At 38.4% G+C, this 22,737-nt stretch overlaps 1 protein-coding gene across 5 annotated transcripts in view; it reads right to left on the bottom strand.

Moving 5' to 3' along the window:
- The window catches only part of ADNP (activity dependent neuroprotector homeobox), a 31,130-nt gene that overhangs the window by 5,725 nt on the left and 2,668 nt on the right, over nucleotides 1–22,737 (bottom strand). Inside the window, exons 1-4 of one of the 5 annotated variants that reach the window (XM_032606617.1) lie at nucleotides 22,579–22,700; nucleotides 21,160–21,231; nucleotides 2,530–2,642; nucleotides 649–741 (exon numbers count right to left, since the gene is read on the bottom strand). In XM_032606617.1, the coding sequence (XP_032462508.1) occupies nucleotides 649–741; nucleotides 2,530–2,637 (201 nt within the window). In that variant the 5' untranslated portion in view covers nucleotides 2,638–2,642; nucleotides 21,160–21,231; nucleotides 22,579–22,700. Of the gene's footprint in view, nucleotides 1–648; nucleotides 742–1,443; nucleotides 1,651–2,529; nucleotides 9,348–9,382; nucleotides 9,917–21,159; nucleotides 21,232–22,578; nucleotides 22,715–22,737 lie in introns of those variants that run through there. The other 4 variants (XM_032606614.1, XM_032606618.1, XM_032606619.1 and 1 more) reach the window with 4 other exon arrangements.

Genomic DNA, 22,737 nt, shown 5'->3' with positions numbered 1-22,737 from the left:
CACTTCTCCCTGTGGAAAAAAAATCACCTATAACTTCATTTTTGTTATATCATCACCTATTGATATTTGCCGGCATAGCTGGTGCCCTTGATTACCTAATACTGTTTTTAATTCCAATTTGTAAAAATTAAGCTGCACCACTCTGCCATCCTACAGAGCCATCTGTCCCATCCCCCATGTGCTGGCTTAGGCTACCCGGAGAGGTTGGGTGACAACACAGATGAGTAAGAAAACGTAAATGGAAGCAAGAGCCCTGTCTTCCCTTCTCTAGAAAAAAACAAGGATTGCAACACAGAAAAATGATGGATAACCTAGATGAACAGAATGCTGGAGGGAACATTTTAGAATTAGAACCAAAAAACTTTTGACAGGGGTTAGGGGAGGAGAGGGGAATGCTGGTATACAGTGGGCTTCACAACTTTTAAGTAACAAACTTTCCTATTCTTCTTACACTTGAAGTTTCAGTACAATGACAAAAAAAAGACCAAAAGTTCTTCCTAATTTTCCCTACCTCTTAGGAATATATGAAACAATCAGTTTCAGCACTTCCCATGTTAGGTTGTTGCCTACAACAATGCAATACCATGAAAAATGTAGAACTGAAAAGGGAGGATGCTGCCTTTTGGGGAAGTCTCCTGTGCCACTTACCTGGTTTTTTGTAAGTGAAGGGTCCCACAGTCCTACATCCTCCCATGTAGTGTTTTTCAAATAAAAGTCATTAGGTTCAAACTGTTTAAAATCCTAGAAAACAGTGAAAGAAGTTTCAAAAACGTATCAACTCTAGCTCAACTTTACATATAAATCCTATCTCTAACTAGGGTTGGGGAGATGCATAGGAAAATCGACACCACCGAGAACTAAACTAGGATCGATAAAGCTCTAGGAAATACAAAAAGGCATATGGATGTTACACTGAACTTTTTATATCAACTAAACATTCCCCTAATGGTCACCAGGTTTCCAAAGAAACCACTGTAAGTTCTAACTAAGTAAGTAAAAAATTCAGCCACATATTAATACCAAAGCACCCTTCATAAGAGTACTATATAACTCATCAGTTGTAATATTAGAATGGAGTGTAAGAGAGCAACATTCACTTATAGTGCTACAGATGAGATATTCTGGTTCTGTGCAAGAAAAGTCTTTTGTGGGAGATGGGGGTGGGGTGGGATTGGACTGGAACGAAAACTCAGGATTTCTGAACCCCAAAAGGAGGAAAGCTATTCAAAGAAAGCAAGTAGTATTATGTTAAATTTACACTCTTGTGTAAAAATTTGATCCCCTCCACCCTGAGACAGGAACATAAAGAGTTTTGTGGTAAAATTCCTCTTGTTCCTAAAAGGGTCACAGTTCAGTGTGGAAAATCAAGTACACATATATTCCAGAGTATGTAGTGGGTGCAGTAATGGGAGGAACAAATCAAATGCAGGATAGAAAAGGTACCTTTAACATTTGCATTATTTATTCTTGTGAAGATCACCCCACTGCATGGGAAGTAAATGGACTGTTTCATCAGGCAGATCTACCTGAAACTGAGGGACTGAACTGCCACACCAGGGACGACATAACTAGAGAAATCCAATTTTGAGAAGCTTCAGTCTTCATGATATACCCCTAAAGTAGGATTAACAGGAACCAGGAAAAGAAAACCTGTTGCATGAAGGAAATTGCTTTTTTACTTTCAATTCCATCCAAACATTTACTGAGTGCCTATTACGTGCCCAGCACTATGCTAAGTGCTGAGGATACAAAGATGGACAAGGTAGTTAAGGTCCCTGGCCAGCTGGAACTTAAAAGGCTAGTGGGGAAAATAGCTTTAAACATTTCTTTCCAATCAGAGGTTGTTGATCAACTAACCACAAGACCTGGAGTAATGAGATCTAGAAGAGGAGACCACTACACTGGCTATCCCACAGGGCTGTTAATAAAGCTCACAGAATAAAAAGGCTAGAAAAACAGTTTGTGAAGTCCAAACTGTTACCTAGGGGAAGATTATAATAGTCTACGATGGGTCAAAAGGGCCAACAAATGCTCAAATCCCAAGGAAAGAGACAATAAGCACCCAAACCACCACGCCTCAACAATCAGAAGGTCAATCAGAACATTCAGGCACATGAGAATGAGAACAGGCTCTGGAGTCTCACAGACAGGCCCTGCCACATGCTCAGCTGTGAGGTGGACCTATTTCTTTACTGGTTCCTCATCTGTAAATTGGAGATAAGAATTCCTATATCCCCTAGGGGTTGTTTTAAGGATTTGAATTTAGAGACCATTTTAAAGCACCTAGTAAAAAATGACTGATGTGGTACGTCCTCAGCGGTAACTGCTTTTGCTCCAGGATGCAAAGATGAAAAAGCCCATTTTAGGGAGAAGGGAACAAGTTAAGCTACTTGAGAAAGCTCAGGCAAAGCTAACGCTGCAGTTAAAATACAGAATCACCCCAAAGAATTAACGATCCTGGCCACTGACACAAAGTAATGGATCAGGAGCTGAGTCATGTTAAAATTTAAAAAATGACATGCTACTTACTTCTATGTGTTCTTTACAGTATTCCAACCCAATGTCACTAAGTATTTTTTTCACAGTTTTCCGGGCTTTTCTTAAACTGCCAAGATTGTTGACAGGAAGTTGGAACATAGTTTCTATTGGAAAAAAAAATTTAAGTCAAGTCAAAACATGTACAACTTGTGATATTTACTAATTCCACTGATGGTAGGATCACAAACCCTGGCCCAGTCTGACAAAAAAGGTGAATAGATATCCTTATCCAGCATGTTCTGAATACTTAGAGCAGGCAGGCAAAATAAGTACTCTCTGATCTTTTCTATTTTTAACAGGACATTTTATATCACAGGTAACATGAATCTAATGTGGCACAATTCTGATTAGACTTTTAAAAAACTAGTTTGGTGATGAGCTTATTTAAAGTCGAGAATGAGGTTTATATACCAACCGATTACTTCAAAATCAAGTGTGAGTGCTTTTCTCCTTGTGATGCTGAACCTCTGAAAACAGAAAAATGTTCACCATTTCAGCATCATTACCACATTTTGAGTGCCAGGGGAAATGTTTCTGTTGTCTGGGAGCTACCCTTCGTATTGCTGTGGTAACCGTAAGTTTCTGCACACCACCCAAACGAAAGACAAGAATGGCTGTGTAACTTGCCCCCCAGCCAGCACCACACCTGGACAAAGGCACTCACTAATGCCACGGAATGAATGCTGAGATGGGGAAAGCTGGGCACTCAGCACCAGAGCAAATAATAACTGTTACAGACTTTGGGGGGGGGTCCCTTTTGAAAAATGAAAAGCTTATGTGTGTATGAGGGAATTGAAAAATTATTTAAATGACCCAATACATTAAAGTAGAAATTTAGACCCACTTTCCCAAGTTCCTTAAAAACAAAGGTTAAGAAAATAAAATTAATAAAACTTGGGCAGCTGAGAATTTGTATGGCTTCCAATGTGACCATAAATGTTTCCTACAAAATAGTGTAAAAACTAATCATCGACTTAATAATCCAAATAAATTTTGCAGGATATAAAGTAGTTCTAAAAATCAAAAACAGGCAGAAACAAAAGCCAGTGCATCTGGATTTAAAATTTAGTATTCAATACATGAAAATCTGGTTTTCTAATTAATCAAGGCTGTCAATCTATAATACCACTACCATCTGTAAACCACAATCATAAAGTCAACTAATACACATGTAATAAGATATCATGTTACCTCACTTATTATTCAAATCCAAACATCAATATTAACTATGAAAAATGGAAAAAAAATGAAGCCTACCAAAATGTCCCAGCAACTTCTAGAAATTCTAAATCTCAATATGTTACCAGAACTTAGTGTACCTGAGGCCAAAAGATGAATGCAGTTCACTGCAAAACACATCCTCAGGATGGAACTCCTAGTTATGAAGCATGACTATGGTGTCCTCTGCACTCTGCCATCTAATAATCTGTGTATCATTTAGCTAACAGAAGTCAGTTCTGATACAAATTAGTGTGCGTTCAAGGCCAAATCCATTATTCCTTGTGGAAATTTTATTCCTAAATTGTTCTGAACCATCTTTTTGATGGTTTAAAAAAAATCAGTTGCTTAATAAACTGATTAAAAAGAAAAATCTAGGTTCGCACAAACTAGGTCATTTAGAGAGCACCACCTGATAGAAAAATGTTTCAGAAATACAAGAAAAGTGTTCCAGAAATACAGGAAGTGTTACAGGCTAATTCTGAAGAGACCAGGCATCAAAATGAATGTCCATAAACACCCAATTCTGAAAAGAGACATTTTGTTTCTCCATTCATTTTATCAACTCTCCACGGGCCAAAATCCAGTTCTTCTGGAACATCCCATGTGAATCCTGTTTCACTTCAGAGCACAGACGTACCCCAGAGGCAGCCCTTTCTGGCTTTCCCTGCCTCCTGGATGAGCACAGCAAAACACACACACACAGATTTGGAAATGCCGCCTCCCCCGCCCCCTACAGAAAACATCCTAGGGAGCCAAACTGCAGCTCAGGATAAAGGAAAACCCAGTTTCCTATGGAAAATACCAGGTGTTCCAAGTGCCCACCCACAGCTAACAAAGTTGTTTCAAGACCTCCAAGTGAAGCACCTCGCTGCTTCGTTGTACCCAATTTATCCACCTACGTTTCTGAAAAAGAAAGAATATGCTCTAAGGGAGCTTAGTTACGAAAAGCTTATTTATAGAAGGTGATACTTCAGCAATAGAGTAAATCTTGAGTTTACTTATTTGAGTTGAAGTAAACAGGTTTATAAATAAAAGTTACATTGCTTATTGGAAAATGCTACAAAAAAGTTATTTGTTCTATGATTAGCTAGGAGGAATCCAAGTTAAAGTTTACACCAGGACTTCCCTGGCAGTCCAGTAGTTAAGAATCCACGTTTCTGCTGCAGGGGGTGCGGGTTCGATCCCTGGTTGGGGAACTAAGATCCCGCATGCCGTGCAGTGCGGCCAAGAAAAAAAAAGAGAAAAAGTTTACATTGAAAAATGTAGAATATTCTGAATTAAGGTTATAACTGTCTTCATAAGCAGATTTCTGACATTTCTAATGACCTTGGGAATTCTATCATCTGCCCCTTTCCCCAGATGGAGGTACCCTCTGCGGAGGCCATTTCCAAGATTTTGTCCATCTGGAGCTAGAATAACACATTCATATGTGTTGGCATCCTCAAAAGCACTTAGAGATTCTTCTGGTTTTTCGCTTATTAAATAAAACACTTCTCTCAGTATATAAAGCAGGTGTGTAGTATAGGAATATAATAAGCAAAGAAGGCTCCCTCCTACTCCCATCCTCCATTTCCTGTGTCTATTTCTTAAGCTTTTCTATGACTGTAACAAGCCAAACGTTCCTTGTAAGAAAGTCTCCAACAAATTCTTACCAGTTAATGTTAGAATCATGGGTGATAAGAAAAAGAACTCAAGGGCCCTATGTTGTTGTTTTTTTTCAGCCCATCACCTGCTGTTAAGAAACAACTTCAAATCAACAGCTGCCTTCAGGGTTCATTGATGTTATCTGTCTGATTCTTGGGGCCCATACCTTTCTATTTACTCTGTTAACTGAGGGGTAAGGACAGAGTAAACAGGAAGTTGACTGCCTGAGATTAAGGGGTGTTCCTCACTTTTGAATAGGAAGAGATGAAAACAAATTCTTACAATCATTACTCTTAGGGAGGAAGATGTCTTACAATAATGTCAGAAACTGTCTAGAGATGGGCACTGAAAGGAATGCAGAAGGGTGGGATTACTTTCCACATTTGTCCCCAGTGGCTAAACCTTTCTCTTGAGCCTCCCTGGCTATCAGGATGGCCATTCTGACAAGGTCAGCACCATTTCCCAATACCAAGGAGAGAGCTCCCTTCAGCCAAACCATAAACTTCACAGCTCATGGCATAAAAAAGGGAAAAACATCCAAATTAATAGAATGAAACCACTGTTCATCAATCATTTTTGGAGCACCCTGCCGATTAATGTGCTAGAAACAGAAAGCTGAACAGGACACAGCTCTTCCCCTTCAACAGTCCATCGCTTCTGGGGTATACAGCAGGCACTGGGTCACTGGAGTAAAGATGCTTGCTTCTCCCTGCCCAACTTCCTCTTGGAGCCACTCCTGCCGCAGTGGAGGTGCTGTCAGTTAAGAGGCCCTTCCTCCACCGCGCATACGACACAGGTTAACCAATTAGTGTTCTATCTCTGCAGACACTGGTTAGTACAAACCTGGACATGTGCCCCAAACAGGGCGGACAGTGACGATGTGAAAAGCACAGAAAGGGAAACACTCCTGTTGATACTGCTTAAGGTCCTCAATCTAGCTGTGCCTGAAAGATAGCCCCCTTGAACCATCCCTCCCCCAAACTTTTCATGAACAAGAACAAAAACACATGATCATTTTTGCTTAAGTTTTGGTTCATGTTACTTGCAACCAAAAGTTCTGGTAGACCCACTGGGTAGTGGGACAGAGAAGAAGTGAAGTGAATAAGTAAGGGAAGATGGGGAATTTTATGAAAAATAATTATTCTTGTGAATTGAGACTAATAGGAAGAATAGGAATTTGTCAGGGAGATACAGTTATTCTGAAAGTGGCGTTGGCCCATCGTTTCATTAATCAAAAACACTGTATGGAAAGAGTAAAACATTTTGTAAATTCTAAAAGGTTTTGGGGAAAGCTCAAACCCATTAATAATGGAGTTAACGTCTGCGATTTATTAACTGAAGTTAAGTAACTTTTGGTTAAGCATATGCTACCTGATGAACTAGACTTAAAATTATTGATTTTTGAGAATGATTTAAATTCACTGTTGAATAATTCAGCCACCCTCCTTATCAATCTGCAAATTATACCCACACCTACTAATTAGGGCCAAAACATTAAAGTTTTACCAATAATCCCGGCCAAATTCCCACTCAGAAAGCAATTCCTTCCTCAGAAAGCAAGAGTCAGGTGGCTGAAATGAAAATCTGAGATCTGTAGCCATGATGACTTAAAACCATATAAATTATAACAATACGTAAGACTGATCAAATACATGTACCTCTTTTCTCACCAAATACGAAAAGCAAAAGTACTCCTTTACACCAAGTACAAAGAGGGTAAATAAAGGCCGAGAGAACCTATCTCACGAGGAAATATCTACAGGCTGAATCTGTATAAGAGGACTGTACAAGGATGATGATACAACATCAATGACTGTGAACTTCATTTAGGCAAAGAGGTCATTAACTGAGAAACGTAATTATAATCATTTATGAAACCAGAGCTCTGCCAAAAAAAAAGGCTTGGATCTAGTCAGGGGCTGTACTCGGGCTCATCTGGGTCAGGAAGATGGAGGGGAACCCAACAGATGAGAGGACTAGTTTAGCAGGCTTAAGGCAAGATTTGCAGGACCTAATGTACCAATAGTCAATGGGGCTTATCTGTGTATCGCAGTCCCTCTGCAAAGCCACCATATCAAGGATGGCATCATTTAGTCCCTGTTTTTAGGGGCAGAAGAAAAGTATTTATAACTGTGCCATCAGAAAGTAAAAACAAAACAACAAAAATAACCCCCATAAAACCCAATCAAACCTTTGACTAGGCACAGATAATCAAGCCAGCAGAAAAAAAAAAGCCTCCAAATCAAACTTCTACAGATATTTTAAACGACTCCAAGTATGGATCTAGCGTGGCATTTTCCAGTATACAAATTCTTCATATTTTTACGTGCATTCTTGTATGTTTCAAGTTCCTAATAAGAACATATGGTGCTAATTTAACATGCCAGTAAATATGATGGTGTGTCCTAGTTTCCATCACCTGCAGGCATAACCCTGCTACTTTCTAATATTTGGGAACTGAAATTTGAACATATACCAGAATGACAACTACTGCATCAGTTATACTGTGAATGCAAATCTAGAATTTTCATAGAAAAAACATCTCTAACACTGTACTGAGAGCTAGACCAGGATAGATACTTCTTCCTGCTAAAACCTAAACACAAGTTACTTAGACTAAACCAGTGGTTTCCACCACCCCACCTGACCTTAAAAGGGGTGAAATCCTTGTTTTTAAAGAAATCTTAGTTGAAATATAAAAAAGATAAAAAGTGGAGGGAGGGGGTCAGGTTGATGGAAAGAGGAAGAAGGAAAAGTTCTCCATTTCCAAGTTATCTCCTTGAAATAGTTACTTGTCTAAACTAAGCTCATAATGCAAATTTATGCCAAGGTGGCAGACTACTGAAATGTAGAATCTGGACCTAGCGGACAGTCAACCAAAGCATGATGTTTGATGGCTACAGCAGAACTCCAACAGTTCACTGAAAATCTCCCCTAAATTACAGTTTGATCAGAATATGGTTATAGGAAGCCCACAGTAAGCCTAAGGATTAGAACATAGTTTATATACTCTGTTGTTTATTTTTAAACATTTCTACATTAAAGCTGTTAAGAAAGATACAGCCTCTCTGGAAATACCTTTTTGGTAGGGGGCGGGGGGGAATCAAAGGCTGGAAAAGATGCCATTACTAGTGAAAAAAAGGCAGCAATATTTTCTAAGTTAATAAATTAGGAAGACTTTCAAACTACTACAATATAAACAATTTCATTTTTGGTACATCATCAACCCAAATTAATATGTAAGAAATTCAGATCCTAAATCCTTAAAACAATACTCCACTTAATGCTGGTGCAAGTATTTATATAATCCACACTGGGGTTTAAGAGTCAGATATTTGAAGCTTCTTTAAACCACTGATCTAACTAAAAATATTAAGTTACGCTATTTTCTAAGAGACACAGGCATTTTAAGAAGATTCTCACGAAGAGAATCAAAGCATCAGTTACTTCATTGCTACCCATGATGGCACTTAAAAAAATCTGTGATATCTCTGTGGATTTTGAACCCATTAAGTTAAAAACTAGGCAGAAAGAAAAAAATCATTCCCATATTTCTGCTGTTTTCTCCTCCTGCCACCCCCTCAACAACATATTTAATACCTGTCAATATCACTCACTGAGTAAAAAAAAAGTGTGGTCACTGTAAGACACTTTCTTTTTATAACCAGCAAGTGTTTATCTTTCCTGACTATTCTGGGATCCAAAGTGGTGAACACAGACACCTTATTTGCTTTTCAGGATGTCACTAGCCCTACATTTAAATTAAACCAGATGTAAAAAGCTTTATGTAATATTTGTATTTGAAAAAAAATGAACCTTGTAAAGTCTTTCTAGACCCACCCTCCGATGCGTGAACACATCGAGACCCTAGAGCCTAAGTTCAGTCTGGAAGCAATCACCCTCCTCAATCTTTTTCTAAAACACAGTCCTGAACAGAAGCTGCTTATCTTTCAATTTCCTATAAGGTTTGGCAAAAGACCTTCTGGATGCCACAGGCTCGGCTCTTCACATAAAGGCAGCTTGGTCTCCTCTTTTTCCTCTCTTCCTCAATCCCAAATACCACGAAACAAGGAACGGTCTTGACTATCCAGGGGTAGAATGCTCTTCTGGATTAGCAGATAAAACTGTGCAGCATGACAGAGGTAAAAAAGCAAAGTTTTAGTCTTCCCTCTTTTCCATCTCACCAGAAAATGTTCAGTAGTGTTGAGGCTAAAAAAGGGAGTATTTGGAAAGCCCAGAAGGATTAGAAAGAGAAACTACTTTGCCAATGAAGACACACTTGCACCAAAAGCTAAATTTAAATGATGAACATCAATTATGTTGCTTAGGATAATCATATTAGAACACTGTTAATAAAGATAAGAAGCAGGCAGGAAATGTAACTAATTTTTCTTCTGTTCTTAACTACTAACTGCATTAATTTTTTACTATTCTTTCAGTTTGGTAATAAAAGAAACCCAATTAACTGAGTAAAGTGTCAAATATAAAACTGCCTCCACTTCAGAAAAAAAAGGTTTTCTTCAAGTGTTTAACCAAATCAATTATCAAATTCCTTATAATTAAGTTTTCGTAGGGTGGGATACAGAGGGTGGGAGAGAGGGAGAGGGAAGAGATATGGGAACATATGTATAACTGATTCACTTTGTTATAAAGCAGAAACTAACACACCATTGTAAAGCAATATACTCCAATAAAGATGTAAAATAAAATAAAAGAAAAAGAAGAAAGTTTTCGTAACTATTTCTTTGGTTACGCAAGGCAATATGAGTGTATTCATCTAAATACAGCATCCTGTACAAAAATGTTTTATCACAGTAATACTTTTGGCCACCTTCTATGAACAATGTGTGAATCCTGTCCACAAACAACCCTGCTCTAAGAGACTCTCTGCCTGATTACTTTGTGAAGGAAGCACAAACCCCACCAGGCATCTTGTCCCACACCGGACAGCTCTGTTCACAACTTTACTCTTTACAATGCTCTGTAACCTGCCCACAACTCTCAGTTCAGCTACAGACGTCTAATTACATAGCCACCTAACAGCCTCTCAAGTTTTTAAGACACTTCCTCCTTCCCTCTCAAGACTTCCCCTTCTCCAAGTTAACCATGCTCAGTTCTTTTCACCATTCCTTCTGTTATCGCCTACGCCAGTCTCCAATGAAGAGGCTCCAGTTGGTCAATCTCTGTGGTGCCCTGAATAAACTGTTATTCCAGATGTGACATAATCAGGTCAAGTGGGACAACACTTCTCTAATTCTGGATATTATTTTTAAATTAATGCTCCTAAAAGGTGCATTTGTGTTGGTGGCAGCCACTTTACACATATAACTACAATCAATCCTTTTTTTTTTTTTTTGCATATGTGCTGCCTTTTTCAGCATTAGCTGGTTTAGCTGATGAGAAAAAGATACGCTATTCTGAATCCATGTCTGATTAGAAGAGAAATAACTATCAACAGTCTTTAAGTATCTTCTCAATTGAAGGGGCATGAACATTCTAATTCCAAAATGAAGAACAAAGTACACACCTTAGGAGACAAGAGATTGAGATTCATATTCCAACTAAAACCAGTTATGAAAAAGCAGCACTTTGAATCACTGAAAAGAACCTAGGGTTTTGCCTAATCTAAACTCTTCTCATTTTACAGATTAGCAACTGAGGTGAAGCAACTGGCTTAAGGGTGATGAGCGTGTCAATGACAGAGCTGGGTCTCAAGGTCATCTTGAGACCTAGAATGCAGTGTTCTTCCCATTACCCATGCAGATGAAGCTCTGATCTGACGTTAATTAAAAGTAAACAACAGCATGTTATATACACACATCTGAAAGTGCCAGAACTTTAATACCCAAGGTTGAAATAACCATAAATAATTCAGCCAAACCAGCTCAAGTAGAGATACAGAGATTAAGAATACACACACAGGGCTTCCCTGGTGGCGCAGTGATTGGGGGTCCGCCTGCCGATGCAGGGGACACGGGTTTGTGCCCTGGTCTGGTAGGATCCCGCATGCCGTGGAGCGGCTGGGCCCGTGGGCCATGGCCGCTGAGCCTGCGCGTCCGGAGCCTGTGCTCTGCAGCGGGGGAGGCCACAGCAATGAGAGGCCCACGTACCGGAAAAAAAAAAAAAAAGAATACACACACTTACCTCAGGTCAGATGGTCCCATCACATCCGAAGAAGTGAAACATGAACTCAGCTCTGAGACCACTTGCCCTAAAGCGCTTTTAACATCACCGTGGATGCCAACAGTCACTAGATGGTCACATCTGACGGATATCTTTCTATCCAAACTGTAATGGTAATATATATATATATTTTTTTAAATTAAAAGTTTAAAAAAAAATTTTTTGGCTACACTGTGCGGTATGTGGGATCTTAGTTCCCCAACTAGGGATCAAACCCGTGCCCCCTGTAGTAGAAGCGAGGAGTCTTAACCACTGGACGGCCAGGGAAGTCCCTGTAATGGTAATATCTTGCAAAATGAAAACCACAATTTTAGAATCCTTCAACAAAACAATACCTTTTCAAAAACCAGATACATCCTATGTCTCTCCTATTGATAATGGACCAGTTATCCATTATCAATACTCAAAGCACAGTCTTCTGAAAATTGCTTGGGAAAAGCAGAGGCTTTCGTCATCTCTTTTCCTTTTCTAAAGGGCAGGGGTAGGCAGGAGACTAGTCGGCTCTCAACTAACTACCTCTTAGCCTCCTTTCCCCTGCCAAATTCCGTTCATTCTTGTTACAAGAGCAATTGAGAAATGAAAACATATGCCCACACAAAAGCTTGTACACGTATGTTCTCAGCAGTCTTCATAATATCCAAGAAGGAAAATCAACCCAAATCTCCATCAACTAATAAATGGTTAAGTAAAACATGGTATTGATACAATGGGATATGATTCAGCCATAAAAAAGTGAAATACCGATATATGCTCCAACATGATGAACCCTGAAAATATTATGCCAAGTGAAAAGAGTCAGTCACAAAAGGCCACTTATTGTATGATTCCGTTTATATGAAATATCTAGAATAGGCAAATCTCAGAGACAGAAAGGAGATTAAAGTTGCCTAGGGCTGGAGGAAATAGAGGGTGATTGCCAAGGGGTACTGGGTTCTTTGTGAAGAAAATATTCTAAAATTAATTGTGGTGATAGGTGCACAACCCTGAATATATTAGAAAACATTGAATTATACACTTTAAATGGGTGAATTGTATGGTATACGAAAGATATCTTAAGCTGTTAAAAAAAAAAGCAATTAGGCCTAGTATAAGATTACAAGATGTAGATAAGGCGAGGAACACAAATAATTTTACCCAAAGACAATAGTAAATACTGGGGTATACTTATCCTTCCAGATTTTATGCATGCATAATTTTTCTCAAACAACAAAAGGAAGAGATGTATTTCAGTATTTACTCAAGCAGCAAGAAAACCAATGTTGCTTGAAAATTTTATAAATTCATTTTTAAACTATGCTTTCCAATACGGCAGATACTAGGCACAAATGGCTATTAGGCCCTTAAAATGTGGCTAGTCTGAACTGAATTGAGGTGCTTTAAACTTTTATTGTGCTACCCTCACCGCCATCCATCTCCACAACTCTTTTCACCTTGCAAAACTGAAACTTTATCTCCATTAAACAGTAACTCCCCATTTCTCCCCACCCATCTGCACCTGGCAACCACCACTCTGTTTTGCCTCTATGATTCTGACTACTCTAAGTACTTCACGTAAGTGGAATCAAAGTATCTGTCCTTTTGTGACTACTTATTTTACCTAGCAATGCCTTCAAGGTTTATCCAGTTGGAGCATCATGTCAGATTTCCCTTCCTTGTACGGCTGAAAAATATTCCATGCTATGTATATATCACATTTATCCATTCACCTGTTGGACACCTGTTCCGCCTTCAGCTATTGTGAATAATACTGCTATGACCATGGGTGTACAAGTATCTCTTCAAGACACTGCTGCTGGATCACATGGTAATTCTGTGGTTCTACCATTTACACTCCCAACAGTGTACAGTTCCAGTTTCTTCACATCCTCACCAACACTTTTTTTTTTAAACACTAACCATCTTAATGGGTGTGAGATATATTTTCATTGTAGTTTTAGTTAGCATTTCCCTAATGACTAGTGATGTTGAGCATCTTTTCATGTGCTTTTGGGCCATTTATACATCTTCTTTGCCCATCTGAGATATGCTTTTAAGCATAAAATATACTTGGGATTTCCAAGACTTAGTATGATAAAAATGCAAAATATCTCATAAATACCCTTCCAAAAATAGACTACATGTTGAAATGACAATACTTTGGATATATTGGATTAAAAATTAAAATTGGGCTTCCCTGGTGGCGCAGTGGTTGAGAGTCTGCCTGCCGATGCAGGGGACACGGGTTCGTGCCCCGGTCCGGGAAGATCCCACATGCCCCGGAGCGGCTGGGCCCGTGAGCCATGGCCACTGAGCCTGCGCGTCCGGAGCCTGTGCTCTGCAACAGGAGAGGCCACAACAGTGAGAGGCCCGCATACCACAAAAAAAATAATAAATAAATAAAAATTAATTTTACTTTTTATTTTTAAAAACGTAGCTACTGAAAACATGGATAAACCTCAAAGATATTATGCTAAGCAAAATAAACCAGTCACAAAAAGACAAATATTACATGATTACACTCATATGAGATACTAAAAGTAGTGAAATTCATAGAGACAGAAAGTAGAAGGTGGTTGCCAAGGGCTGGTGGGGAGGGAGAATGGGGATTTACTGTTTAATGGAAGAGTGTTCTGTTCTGCAAGATGGAGACAGTTCTGGAGATGGATAGTGGTAACTGCTGCACAACAATGTGAATATACTGAATGTCACAGAACCGTATACGTAAAAGTGGTTGGTTAACATGATAAATTAATTTTACGTTATGTATATTTTACCACAATTAAAAATAAAGTTTAAAAAAAAAGTGGCTACTAGAAAACATAAGACAAGAGTAGTGAATATGGAACCCGATAAGGCTGCTTGTAATTTTATCAGCAGGGCAATCTGGGTTCAAAATCAGAGACATTTATCACTGATGGGTCTCTTTGCCAAAACTATGAATATTAAGCATCTGTTAAGACTGTTTAAGATTCCTTTGAACAGGATAGATCCTCTAGAGCAAGTCCTGGATGTAAAAGAACAACTTTGAAGGCCTTTACAAATTTCCAGACCATTTTGGACAATTTTAAACGAGTGACTCTATGGTAATATATCAACAGCCCCCAAACTGTTAAGCACTTAAAAAAAAAAAAAAAAAAACTTAGTAGAGAGTTCACCTTCCTGGCAAATCTGCTCCACTCCAAGAGGCCAGGAACAGAGGAATATATCACTTTTGTCAACGTCAAAGGCCCAAATTCATTCTGCCTTAATTAATAGTTTAATCCAGCTAGAGTTACTTTAATGAATTCAATTATTTTTAATTTTGCAAAACTGAAATGATTCTAGAGCATGAAGCAGCAGTACAGAAATGATTTTCACAGAATTTCCATGTATTAAATTTTCAAATCACCTTAAGTTTCTTTCAAACAGTTACAGGGTAGAACTGTAAAAGGGGAGAGGTCCCAGGAAAAATAAAACAGGAAGCCTTTTCAAAGGTAACAGAAAGATGAAAAATTTAATTTTAGTAATTTTACGCAAGTTTTATTTTCTTTCATATTGGTGTGGCTCATTAATAACAAACCAAGAATCTAATGGGAAATAAAAAGCCTGGTTCACCACATTATCAATCACCAAAATTACAATGACTCTGTGACTTAGAAAGTTTTATTTTAAATGCTCATCACAGGTGATCTCAAGAGATTTAGTAAAATATGACCTGAAAGTATAATTCATACAACTAGTAAAGAGATATTTATGTCTTTAAATTAGAATCACTATGAATCATTTTTCAGCGCAGATTAATTGTCCTTATCTCAACTGATAGGCTAAATAGAACCCTTAAAATATGCAGGAGGACAAGGATGCCATCTCACTATTCAAGGCAAAGAATGTCCACTACAAGGACCCTGACTGGTTTTTTTCCCCTGCTATATTCTCTAACACGTTCTTCATTGGCCGGCACATAGCAGGCACTCAGTAAGTGTAGAATGAATGAACAGTCCTTGCCTACAAAAGTCTTATAGAGATGACACCCCATAAATATATACAGGAAAGGATGCAATATGTCAGATGTGTCACAAACTAGATGCTCTGAGGCTCTGTAAGAGGGACAGTTCATTCTCAGCAGGGGCAGTCAGGAGAGGGCGGAAGTAGCTGTTGAGCTGCGGCCACTATGTTAGGTTGGAGAATCTGCACCCACTGCAAAAAAAAGTCTCCCTAGCACAGTTCCAGAGGTGGAAAAGCAGAGTTTTAGGAACTACTGCAGAGAGTCAGAATGGCTGCTGTGTCAAGCTTCTGAGTGGTAATAAACGACAAGGCTGGAAAGGCAGGATGGGGATAGAATGGAGGCCTTGAGTGTGAAGCTAGAGCCTGCTGCCATGTCTAGCAGGCACTGAGGAGATGCTGCAGTTACTGGAGTAGAGAAGTGATACAATTTTAATGGCGCTTTGAGAGAATTAATCTGGTTGTGTTTGGCAGGTCCCATTAAAAAAGGTCTGGAGTAAGTAGATTAAGTAGAAAAGTGGATACCAGGCCTAGCCATTGTGACAATCACTTGAGGGAGCTTACACCCATTCCAGACCTACCTACTCAATCTGAAACATCTGCAAAATAGCCAGAACTTTAGGTATAAGGTAACAAGATACTGAAATGACAGCACAAGGACGGAGAGAAGAAGTTTAAGTATAAAGCCTATAGCCAACATCAAAATTTGTGTTTTCCAGTAGGACTACACTGGTTTCATGAACAAATATTTAGGTTACCTCTCAGCCACGTGTAAAGATTTTTTCCCTCATAACTTTAAACTTCTATAATAAGTAGGGTAACATAGTACAGTAAAGCTTTCCCCTGCTAGAAAAGATGGTACAATGTAGTAAGAAAGAATATAGCTCTAGAGGTGGACAGATCTGTGTTTAAATCCTTGCTCTGCCACTTACTAGCTTTGTGACTCTAAAAATCTTACTTTACCTCTGGAGGTCTGTCTCCTATGGTATAACCAGTATAACACCATTCTACTGTTCAAATGTCAGAAGGATTAAATAAGATGATGCCAATTAATACTTAAAGCAGTTATTATTATTATTACCTTAAACCAGGTCAGATACTGGAGCAATCACTCTGAAATTTATGAGTTCATACCAGGATATAATCTCTTAAAAAGCACAGACTATCATTATTCCTGAGAATCAGATGTGGTTGCCACACATCTGTTCCTGTACACATTACAATGTGCATTTATACTCACACGTAAGAGTGTTTTTTATATATTTGTGTGAGCCATTCATGTTAGAGTTAGCATATTAACTTTACAAGCTCTGTGGCACTTACAACGGTTATGCAATAGAACATTCGCAAGTACCCAAAATAAACCTAGGTGACTTAGAAATATAAAGGTGTGACCTAGAGTCTGCTTATTAAATATATATATATATTTCTATAATATAAAATTTGGGTTACTCCTCTTTTAAGGCTTTCAGACTAAAAAACTAGTGCCTACAACTAGGAACTGTTATTACCGCTGCTGCTTATCCTGTTGCTTTTGAGTATTTAGATTTCAGACAAGAACCCTAGCTGTGACCACCAGAACTTCTAGAACACTAACGGAACCAACGGTTTTCAGGGTATACTTCTCAGAGTGTGCTGAGAGACTGTAAGAGATATATACAGATGGAGGGGAAGCTGACATTTAAGAGACAATGTGAAAGCTGCCCCTTTAATCAGTTTTATATACTACAGTTCACATAAAATTTTATTTGAAAGGGGGAAAGATACCTCACTACTTAAAAAAGGACAAAAACGATTGAGAACATCTCTAACATCCCAATCTAGCTTCAGGGAGACTGTGAGATGGGAAGCATTTCCCAATTTACTCCATTTTAAATAGGCATTCCAGCAAGACATACTGTGGGAGTGATTCCAACACCATGCTGCCTACATAAGAACTCCTTAGGCTTAGTGCTGCTTGCTGTCAATACAGGTGAACAACCTGGCTTAAGAGAAGTGTGAAAAAGGGAAATCAATTAACGAGCAGGCCTAAGAGAACATCCAGATATGTCCATTTATAATCATTCCAGAAGCATGCTACTGGTCTTCATCTAAATGGCCTAAGACAAAAAGTAGGTTATTTTCAATCCCTTAATAAGTGTTCCATGCTGTCTCAAAACTACTCAAAATAATTTTCCCATAGTAATGGGAAATGTATTTTTCTCACCATTCTTGAGCAACAAAATATGTAATTTATTTGAATCACCTTCTCACGTTTTTCTAAGCTATCTCCTAGAGTCAAGGCTTAAGCGAAAGCATTATTCTTAGAGCAGGTTTTGCCACTTGATGGCTCAATCCTCACACTTTCCACAGAAATTTTATTTATATTTTTCTGATCTCAAACCAGGATTCTAAGCACTCCCTGCATTAGGACACACCCAGTCTCAGTTCATACCTTTCACAAGATCAAGAATTCTAATTGTTGACTTAAACGTGCATTTAATAAATTCCACCACATTTCCACTAGATAGAAGTTTCTTCAGATATATCAGGTTTCAAGAGACCACTCATATAGGTCCTCAATTGTTGCCAGCTCCCATCAGAAAAGGAAAGCCTTACAGATTTTCAAGAGAAGCACAGGTTTCCACAAGCTCTTAAATGGGGCACAGAGGGTTCAGAAAAAGAAAAGGCAGAGGGCAAAAGCCAGCAATTATCTGTTTAAGCAAAAATAACTGCTCAGAGTAGAGAAGGAACAAGACTGCCCTAAACCAAAACACTGGGAAAAGCAATGGACCATAAACAAACTTTCTTTTTAGATCCTTATACAGGCAACTTCAAACCTTATACAGTTGCTACTTCAACTAACTACCACCAGCACAATTCACTGGTAAAGAAGCTAGTGAAGCTAACTGCTTTAACTGCGGAGCCCACTTGGGATCCTTGGCTGTTAGCTAACATCCAAGCACAAAACATCACTAAGAAGTTATGAAGCACTCATGTGTGGGTCTTCATTAGCCAAACAGCTCACAGGGGCCCTATAAAAGCCTGTGTTCCAAACACAGACCTGGGAACCAGCCCAGACATATTCCATGGCTCACTTCATCACTGCACACGGTAGTGCCTTGATTTCCCTACTTGTGAAATCAGTCCTGAGAGAACTGAGAATGGTTTATGAAGTGCTTAGAAAAATGACACCAGTATTATTAATATTATAATATCATAAAGGCCAGCAAGGGGGCCTATACACTTATAGTTCATCCTTATTAAAGACATCAACCAAGTCATATGAGAAGTAACAAACACAAACAACCCAAAGCTAAGTGACTCAAGTACAAATCTATACCCTTACTGGAAAAGGAATTAGGATGTGGAGGGATTTATTTATTTATTTATTTTTTTTCGGTACACGGGCCTCTCACTGCTGTGGCCTCTCCCGTTGCGGAGCACAGGCTCCAGACGCGCAGGCTCAGCGGCCATGGCTCACGGGCCCAGCCACTCCGCGGCAGTGGGATCATCCCAGACCGGGGCACGAACCCGCGTCCCCTGCATCGGCAGGCGGACTCTCAACCACTGCGCCACCAGGGAAGCCCGAGGGATTTATTTTTAATTCTAAGAGATGGTCAATGCAGGAGTCTCTTACAGATCATGTGCATGTTTTTGAATGATAACTCAATCTTAAACTGTGGCATATGTTCAGGGCAGCCTTCCCTTGGTAATTCTATTCAAAGTCTTTTATGCTCTTCTCTTAATTTCCAAACCTTTATTTCTGGAACACTGCTAAAATTCTTGAGATATCAGGATTTCTCTCGCTGCTGTCTTGGAACTAAGCTAGGGATCAATAAAACCAAAGAGGACTGTGAGTGCATCTCAAAGAAGTCCCAAAGGCAAAGGACAGGAACACATACACGGAGATGAGAGAACCAAGCAAGGAAACAGTGAAAAGAATTTTGCATTTTACACGTATTAGAACAAAAATGTGCACCCCTAAATCAAAACTCACTTTACATAGTTGGCTCACATTTTATCCGTGACTTCCTATATATACACGCATATCCCCATATAATCAAGTTGATATATATATATCCCAATCTAAGAGGCCTGTTAATATGTAGAGAGCCTTCTCTTTCCAGGGAGGCAGAATGTGGATTCTCATTTAAGCCGACCTCGAAACTGGCAGATATCAAAGGTAGGTCATGACCAAAACAAAGGTATAAGGGGTACTAAGACCGTAAGAGACTGAGGGAGCACAATCACCCTTCTCCTCACTTTCTAATGGACAAGATCAGGCAAACAAACAAACAACAACAAAAATGCAGTCACATGGAACTGTGGCCACTCATGCTGGGCAAAACATGGGTGGCTGTTCTTATAAAGTGTCTCAACGATCAAGGTGGAAAGTGCCAACATGTAAACAAGAAACAGCCTCTACATTCAAGATACCAATTCAGTTAATTAGTGCGGGGCTTTGGTTCATACCAGTTTCAAATGCCAAGTTTCCAAACTAACAACATAAAATGTATATGCACATCAGCCAAACATGGCATTTGCTCAAGACTTAATACCACAAGTTCTCATAAAACTAGGGGAGAAAAAAATTTTGTAAGTTCATGTGATGTTAATAACACATCAAGCTCTGTGAATCTAACTAAAATTATTTACATAGGTGAGCAACATTTTTCTTAATGTTCATGCCTCTTAGGCAAGTAGATGAAAGTTACACTCTTGTGGAAAATATTTTACCTTCTGGAAGACATAACAGACTTTATGACATTCTTTAAAAGTGAAAGTCCTTTGGAAGTCTAGGTTGAACAAGTAGCTCATTACACAACAGTACTGGGCACCTTGATGTAAACTACAAATTAGGTTCTAATAAGAATTTCAAAAAAACGTTTGTAGTTTCACATCATTTTTAAAAAGTTTATCTAAGATTTAAACAGAGTAAAAAAAACTCTGACATTTGATTTTTTTCTCTGCACAAATGTATTGTTTCCAAACATTATCTCCAATATTTGCACCTTTTATTTGTATTTAATGTCATTTCAACACTAAAAAAGTGAACTGTATTTTATGTATACACCCACCCAGCCATTAACAAAATCAAGGTCTACTACAACTTATGCCATTTGTTATTTATGCATGGTTCTCAAAAGAAAAAATACTACCTAAATTCTGAAGTTTTTCTTTTTTTTCCGTAAGGTAGGGATCCCTACTTGCTCCTTTATAACAGAATAGCTCTATGTTCCTTGTTAAACTGAAATTTTCACAATTAAATGTGAAGTCACAAAATGTGTACATCACCTTAAATATATTAACCACCAGACTGCTAAATATTTAACATTTCACAATTCTAAAAATTATTTTTAACATCTTCCAAAATTTATAAGCAGTTACTTTAATATATAATGTACCTAATATAATTATGCTTTCAGCAATCAAATATAAATAATAAATGTAGGCATGTATGTTAATAATAAAAATCAAAATTCATTTTTACTTGATAAAAGCCTACTGATTATTTGGGAGCAAGTACATGTTCATGGAAAGGTTTGTTCTGATCAGAGAATGTTCAAGGTTTTTAGAAGCTTAGCAACTCTTGAGACTGGGTCATCAAAATAACAATAATCAAGAACTTACTTGACACTTAGTCTGTTCAACATGGTGGCGTTTTATTTTTAATATAAATAGTATTAGAACTTTTCCTGCACTCTGGTTTAAGGAAAAAAAGAGAAATTTAAGCAAAACAAATTCACAATGGATATGTTTAAAATCAATGACTTTCAGAATAAACAGGAACAAGGGTCTTTAGAGATTCATAGCCCAATCTCCTCTATTTCCTACACAGAGACTGTAAGAGCCAAAAAGCAAAGATTTAGTTAGTTCGAAGTATAGCAGCCTCTAATAAGGCAGTGTTAGGAAATTTTCAACAAGGGCCAAGACAAAGAAGGAACTTCTACTTAAAGTTCAATTAAATAGAATACCCATTCCCCACCCTCTAGTTAATTGAGGCTTTTTAATGAACCCTCACAGTTTACCTAAATTCCAGCCTTCAAGTCCAATTGTTCGACCTTTTTTCTTTTCTTTTTTTTTGGTGGGAGGGAGAGGGAATGCCAAAATCAGGGAACATTTGAAAGTGCAGAATATATGCTTTTTAAGAGCTCACAGTAAGTTTTCCCACAGGGGAAAAATGGCTATTACCACTAAGGACATCGGTTAACATTATATCTTACGTATAATTTGCTAAATCAAACGAAAGCACCTTCACAAACTTCACCTCCAACACACCCTCAAAGAAATGCTATTCATATTACTCATTTAAAAAGTAATATAATTCTATATCAAACACAAATTCAAGTCAAAATTATATCTACTTAATACTAAAAAGTATTTAAAGATTACAATACCCTTTAAATTATATATCTGATTCTTCTGATTACTAAACAAATTGTAAAAGCAATTAGTTAAGTCTCTAGTGGAATACCTGAACCAAGCTGCCTCCTTTTCACTCACCAAAATGTTACTTGGTAGCAAATGTCCAATGCAAATTCTCCCCTAAGCACCAACTGGTTATGTATCAAAGAATACACCAGTTCATTTTCCCATAAATTTATCTTGGTGTATCTTTATAAAATACCTGCAACGAAGTCTTAAAAGTACCCTTAAGTATCAACAACCACTATCCATCTTTGGTAGCAAGTACCTGTTCATGGAAAGGCCTGTTCTGATCAGAGAATCTTTAAGGTTTCTGAATGCTTAGCAACTCTTGAGATTGGGTCATCAAAACAGCAGTAATTGAATACTTAATATATTTTATACACAAGAGTGCAGAATGCAAACGATTAAAACAATATTAGCAACTTCAAAATTTTCTCTTAAACAAGGCACAAGTCATTTCTCTGTTCAGAACCCACATCTGCAACCAGCTCTAACCCGTTCCTTGAGGAATGTGGCTAGGCTGAAATTTTGGAAGTGCTGGCTTTGGTGGTGACCAAGGAGGAAGAAGTCTCTGGCTTCCCTGTTGCTGCAGTTCCCACCCTCCAAAATGAATATACCCACCGGTGTGAATTGACAATGTGGTCCAAAGAGCAAGGCAGGAACGGAGTCCAGATCCTCAAAATGGTAGTACAGGGCATAACCACTAGGCCACCTATCAGTTCAGTACAAAAAGTACAACCCTGTGCATCATGGTGCAAAAGCTGGGGCCTAGGTTTCGCA

Source organism: Phocoena sinus, chromosome 15 (assembly GCF_008692025.1).
Source record: "Phocoena sinus isolate mPhoSin1 chromosome 15, mPhoSin1.pri, whole genome shotgun sequence".
In the NCBI taxonomy this organism is placed as follows: domain Eukaryota; kingdom Metazoa; phylum Chordata; class Mammalia; order Artiodactyla; family Phocoenidae; genus Phocoena; species Phocoena sinus.
The sequence above is the reverse complement of the archived record's forward strand: the minus strand, read 5'-3'. Positions and strand labels throughout refer to the sequence as shown.